Source organism: Hylobates moloch, unplaced genomic scaffold (assembly GCF_009828535.3).
Source record: "Hylobates moloch isolate HMO894 unplaced genomic scaffold, HMol_V3 SCAFFOLD_5, whole genome shotgun sequence".
In the NCBI taxonomy this organism is placed as follows: Eukaryota; Metazoa; Chordata; class Mammalia; order Primates; family Hylobatidae; genus Hylobates; species Hylobates moloch.
The window spans coordinates 77,097,970-77,104,783 of record NW_026652280.1 but is presented as its reverse complement, the minus strand read 5'-3'; the positions used below and the strand labels follow the sequence as shown (position 1 = coordinate 77,104,783).

At 41.8% G+C, this 6,814-nt stretch overlaps 1 protein-coding gene across 1 annotated transcript; it reads left to right on the top strand.

Annotated features, from left to right (window-relative positions):
- The first annotated feature begins 2,699 nt into the window (after positions 1 to 2,699).
- Positions 2,700 to 3,616, top strand: LOC116468200 (olfactory receptor 10W1). The gene is given in 2 exon segments (XM_032151799.1): positions 2,700 to 3,585; positions 3,588 to 3,616. Coding segments are annotated over 2 exon segments (915 nt in total).
- The last annotated feature ends 3,198 nt before the right edge of the window (positions 3,617 to 6,814 follow it).

Genomic DNA, 6,814 nt, shown 5'->3' with positions numbered 1-6,814 from the left:
AAAGAAAGAGAAAGAGGGAAAGGGGGAAAGAGAGAAAGGAAAGAAAGAAAGAAAGAAAGAAAGAAAGAAAGAAAGAAAGAAAGAAAGAAAGAAAGAAAGAAAGAAAGAAGAAAGAAAGAAAGAAAGAAAGAAAGAAAGAAAGAAAGAGAAAGAAAAGAAAGAAAGAAAGAAAGAAAGAGAAAGAAAGAAAGAAAAGAAAAAAATGCCATATTGTGTCAAATAAAAGGAACATTTAGAAGTTGCACAGAGGCAGGTTTCAGTTTATTACAGAAATGACTTTCAGAGAATCCAGTCTTTCCACAGCAGAGCAAGCAAACCAGGAGGTAATGGGATTCCCTGGGCATTGAAGGTGACCCAGTGTCTACATACTGTATTGGAAATTCAAGTATCTAATAATTGGGGATCGAATTGGCCATTTTTGAGGTCCCTTCTTGCACTTAGAATTTATGACTTATAATAACTCTGATGTAAATATTTTAAATATTTTATTATAGGTGGAGTATTCAGATTACAAATATTATAGAGACCAGTGTTCAGATGATAACTATATGACATGATGGATATGCTGATTAGCCTGATTTGATCATTCCACAATGTGTGTATGTATCAAAGCATCACATTGTACAATTATTATTGTCAATTAAAAACAAATATAACTTTTTGAAAAGATGATATGAGTGTAACAGACTACAATAAAATTCTCAGAAGTTGTCATTGTGACACAGATTTCAAAGTGTCTCTCTATAATAATGTAGAGGGTAGACTAGCCTTTAGATGTATGCCTGTTGTAGACTTCCATATGCTATGTTCTTGAATGATAGAATTCCTTCCACAGCGCAGCTCAAATCTTAGATATGAAGTTGTTTTATATAAGGACTCCTAAACAAGTGATTTGATTATGAATAATCTTCAATCTTTCACTGCAAGGCAAAGTGAAAGTAGAAAATGAAGAAAATGTATAAATAACATTTTCAAGCTGTATTTCCATTCAACATATAATTATTGAGTGTCTAAACTTTGCACAACATTAGGCTTGCTTATATGGGATGATCAAAATGTAAATAAAGCAGAATGGCTGCCCTTGAATTTATAAATAATAATGATGATTATCTTTTATTAGGTTGCCATTACTATGGACAGTTCATTGTGATATCTTACATTACTATTGCATTTAAACTTACAGCAATTCTTTTGTCTAAGTATAATTATTATTCCCATTTTTCAAATACAGAAATTGTGGCTCAGAAAAATTATACATTACCTAACATCATGAAGCCAGGAGCTGGAATTATTCAAACCACATCACTTCCCTTCCCTGCTGATTTCACATTGATACACTGCCTCTCCTCCACATGATATAGTATAATGTGCAATACGCTAAGTGGCATTAGAAACCATTCAAAGCATTATTGAAGTTCAGCTCAGGAAAAGAGACCAATTGAAATAGATACCGCTTGTTAGCTGTTGGAAAAACAGCAGAGAGTCATTTCTGCCCTAGGTGCTCTTAATATTTGTGGCTGCCTACTCATATTTTTCCCCATGCTTGTGACACTGAGGTGGGTTTGTGGGAATAATTTTTACTGGAAGTGGTGCTTCTGGGTAGAGATTTCTCTTCAAATCTCATATGCAATAACAGGAAATACTAAAATTTGGCACGTTGAAACAAGGCCACACGTTATGTCTTTTCCACCTTATTTAATATGAGTTGGTCTGGGAAAAGAAGTGGAATGGATGCCCTTTGCAAATTATGTCTGTTTATTAAAAGGTTTTTGTGGAAAAGATATGGCTTCTCCCTTCACATTAGCTTCTGAGAAATATGAAAAATAGATGGGCTTAGACTTTCATAGTCATGCCCAAATTCACAAGAAGGCTTCTTAGATTTCCAACATCTTGGGATCACATATTTTCTCATACCTCCACCCACGCCAGGAGGAAACATATGATAAGACACCTTGTTTCCTTCAAGCCTTATACTTCCGGTCAGATAAGGATAGAAAAACCAATAGTAGAGAGGGTTTTATTTTCTGAGGCATATCCCTGACACTGTCATACTCAGGCCTCTGTTAGCCCTTTGCTCCATGGGTAATTTTTTTCTTTCTTCACTTCCCTTCACTAGTTTTGAGAGTTGCAGTGACATATCACTTATTCAGTACCCCAGGAGACATCGAGTGTAAATATTAGGTTGGTGCAAAAGTAATTGCAGTTTTTGCCATCAAAACTAATGGCAAAACTGCAACTACTTTTGCACCAACCTAATAAATATGTGAATGAATAAGTGAATGAATAAATGGCTTATCTCCCTTACCTTAATGATTTCTAGCCCCAAGAATTCCTTGACACTTTCTTGTGAATTTGCTGAAAGAATTGAATTTTCATTCCACTCTTTCTGAAAATAGCTCCTAAATTCCACCCACTTCCTCTGCCATTTTTCTTCAATAGTATCTTACATGGTTTGTCCCAACTCTTGGCAGGTAGAAATTGAGGTGTAGATATTAATGTGGAGAAACTTGGTAAAAGTGGAGAAAAGAAAAAGAACTAGTCTTGATCCTTCCAGTTTCTAACTCCAGTCCTGATTACATTAGATTCATGGCTTGGAGTGTAACTTAATTTATCTTCAGTCTGATTCTTCCTTCTGTACTTGTAACTCTCCACAGAGAAATACTGTTAGCTCAATGACCTGGGAAAATCACTCAATGTTGATGGAATTTGTGTTCCTGGCCTATCCCTCCTGCCCAGAACTGCGTATTCTGTCCTTCCTTGGGGTCAGCCTGGTTTATGGTTTGATCATCGCTGGGAACATTCTCATTGTGGTGTCCATTCGTACAGAAGCCCGTCTATGCACACCCATGTACTATTTCCTGGGCAGCCTTTCTGGGATTGAAATATGCTACACTGCAGTGGTGGTGCCCCATATCCTGGCCAACACCCTACAATCAGAGAAGACCATCACCCTCCTGGGCTCTGCCACCCAGATGGCTTTCTTCATTGCACTGGGCAGTGCTGATTGCTTCCTCTTGGCTTCCATGGCCTATGACCGCTATGTGGCCATTTGCCACCCCTTGCAGTACCCTCTCCTCATGACATTGACTCTTTGTGTCCACTTGGTTGTGGCATCAGTCATCAGTGGTCTGTTCCTGTCCTTACAACTGGTGGCCTTCATCTTCTCTCTGCCATTCTGCCAGGCTCGGGGCATTGAGCACTTCTTTTGTGATGTGCCACCAGTCATGCATCTTGTTTGTGCTCAGAGTCACATTCATGAGCAGTCAGTGTTGGTGGCAGCCATACTAGCCATTGCTGTGCCTTTCTTCCTCATCACCACCTCCTACACCTTCATAGTGGCTGCTCTGCTCAAGATCCGCTCGGCTGCTGGCCGCCACCGGGCCTTCTCCACCTGCTCTTCCCACCTCACTGTGGTGCTGCTGCAGTATGGCTGCTGTGCCTTCATGTACCTGCGCCCCAGCTCCAGCTACCACCCCAAGCAAGATCAGTTCATCTCACTGGTGTACACATTGGGAACCCCACTGCTCAACCCACTCATCTATGCCCTGAGGAACAGTGAGATGAAAGGGGCCATAGGGAGAGTTCTTATAGGAACTGCCTTTCCCAGAACAGCTAGGAAAGATGAGGGGACAGCCTATCAGGCAAGTATTTGGTTCCAGCCCACCAAATCTCTATGAAACTGAGATTTCTATCATTTGGTGTTAAAACTCATCTAAAAGATGGTATAAATTATATGGATTCTGTTTATGTGTACCAAAGATTTTTAAATATTTCTACAATTTGACTCAGTAATTTCTCTTCTAGGAAAGAACTACATGAGCATAAAGTGATATAAAGTGGCAAGTATAATACTTTGTCCAGTTACTAGCTGGAGAGAGATAGCTCACTCAATAGATTTTAACTAAAAAACATTTAAAAAGGGTTATCTGCAGTGGTTATAGGTAAGGAAATCAATAAAATGTGGCAGAGCACTAACATGCTAGCAATAGCAGGAAGCCTTCTCAGCCCTAGACCTAAAAGGCGTGCTGTAGAAGAAGGGTGCAACATTATCAGAGTCCAGTGACAGCTAGATTTAAGGAGATAAACCACTTGGTAGAAACTGTGGCATCAGAAATAAAAAGAAACTATGACAGAACTATGGCCATGCAAGGAAGACACACGGAGGTAAATACCCCAGAGTCTCTTTGCTCAAAATTTTCCATTTCTTGCCCTGTCTCCACAAACCAAACTTAACTGGCAGCAAGTGGGGAGGAGAGACTGGATGAATCAGTCCACAGAAGTCAGTCTCCTAGGGCACAGGGAAAGGCAGACAAAAACCTTGAGAACTAGGGTCAAACAGAGAACAATCAGAACAAACTTGTTGTTTATTATAGCATCATACATAAAAATGAAAATAGGCCAGTTGCGGTGGCTCATGCCTACAATCCCAGTACTTTGGGAGGCTGAGGTGGGCAGATCATGAGGTTAAGAGTTTGAGACCAGCCTGGCCAACATGTTGAAACCCCAACTCTACTAAAAATACAAAAATTAGCCTGGCATGGTGGCGTGTGCCTGTAATCCCAGCTACTTGAGGGGCTGAGGCAGGAGAACCGCTTGAACCCAGGAGGCGGAGGTTGCCGTGAGCTGAGATTGCATCATTGCACTCCAGCCTAGGGGACAGAGCAAGACCCCCTCAGTCTCAAAAAAAAAAAAAAAAAGAAAAGAAATTAATCCACTTTTCTATAATAAAGTATTGGTTAAAAAATTACTATATAAAAAGATATTATTCAGCCTCAAATTTATATTTTCAAATACTAGTTATTAGTAATAGATAACATGAAGTGCTTCCTGTGTGCCACAAATACATATTCTATCAATCTTCAAAAGGCTCATTAAGACTATTATCTCAATATCTCCCAAGCCAAGATGGCTGAATAGGAACAGCACCGGTCTACAGCTCCCAGCGTGAGTGATGCAGAAGACGGGTGATTTCTGCATTTCCATCTGAGATACCGGGTTCATCTCACTAGGGAGTGCCAACAGTGGGTGCAGGACAGTCAGTTTAGTGCACGGTTCGGTTCGTGAGCCGAGCCGAAGCAGGGCAAGGCATTGTCTCACTGGGGAAGCGCAAGGGGTCAGGGAGTTCCCTTTCCTAATCAAAGAAAATGGTGCCAGATGGCACCTGGAAAATTGGGTCAGTCACACCCTAATACTGCGCTTTTCCAATGGGCTTGGAAAACGGCACACCAGGAGATTGCATCCCGCACCTGGCTCAGAGGGTCCTACGCCCATGGAATCTCACTGATTGCTAGCACAGCAATCTGAGATCAAACTGCAAGGCAGCAGCCAGGCTTGGGGAGGGGTGCCCGCAATTGCCCAGGCTGGCTTAGGTAAACAAAGCAGCCAGGAAGCTCGAACTGGGTGGAGCCCACCACAGCTCAAGGAGGCCTGCCTGCCTCTGTAGGCTCCACCTCTGGAGGCAAGGCACAGACAAACAAAAAGTCAGCAGTAATCTCTGCAGACTTAAATGTCCGTGTCTGACTGCTTTGAAGAGAGTAGTGGTTCTCCCAGCATGCAGCTGCAGATCTGAGAACGGGCAGACTGCCTCCTAAAGCAGGTCCCTGACCCCTGAGCAGCCTAACTGGGAGGCATCTCCCAATAGGGACAGACTGACACCTCACTCGGCCAGGTACTCTTCTGAGACAAAACTTCCAGAGGAACGATCAGACAGCTGAATTTGCGGTTCATGAAAATCCACTGTGTTCTGCAGCCACCGCTGCTGACACCTAGGCAAACAGGGTCTGGAGTGGACCACTAGCAAACTCCAACGAACTTGAAGCTGAGGGTCCTGACTTTTAGAAGGAAAACTAACAAACAGAAAGGACACCTGCAACAAAAACCCATCTGTACATCACCATCATCAAAAACCAAAAGTAGAAAAAACTACAAAGATGGGGAAAAAACAGAGCAGAAAAACTGGAAACTCTAAAAAGCAGAGAACCTCTCCTCCTCCAAAGGAATGCAGTTCCTCACCAGCAACGGAACAAAGCTGGACGGAGAATGACTTTGACGAGTTGAGAGAAGAAAGCTTCAGATGATCAAACTACTCCAAGCTACAGGAGGAAATTCAAACCAATGGCAAAGAAGTTAAAAACTTTGAAAAAAAATTAGATGAATGTATAACTAAAATGACCAATGCAGAGAAGGGCTTAAAGGACCTGACAGAGCTGAAACCCAACTTTCGAGAACTACGCAAAGACTACAGAAGCCTCGGTAGCTGATGCGATCAACTGGGAGAAAGGGTATCAGTGATGGAAGATGAAACGAATGAAAGGAAGCGAGAAGGGAAGCTTAGAGAAAAAAGAATAAAAAGAAACTAACAAAGCCTCCAAGAAATATGGGACTATGTGAAAAGACCAAAACTACGTCTGACTGGTGTACCTGAAAGTGACGGGGAGAATGGAACCAAGTTGGAAAACACTCTGCCAGATATTATCCAGGAGAACTTCCCCAATCTAGCAAGGCAGGCCAACATTCAGATTCAGGAAATAAAGAGAATGCCACAAAGATACTCCTCGAGAAGAGCGACTCCAAGACACATAATTGTCAGATTCACCAAAGTTGAAATGAAGGAAAAAATGTTAAGGGCAGCCAGAGAGAAAGGTCGGGTTACCCACAAAGGGAAGCCCATCAGACTAACAGCTGATCTCTCGGTAGAAACTCTACAAGCCAGAAGAGAGTGGGGGCCAATATTCAACACTCTTAAAGAAAAGAATTTTCAACCCAGAATTTCATATCCAGCCAAACTAAGCTTCATAAGTGAGGGAGAAATAAA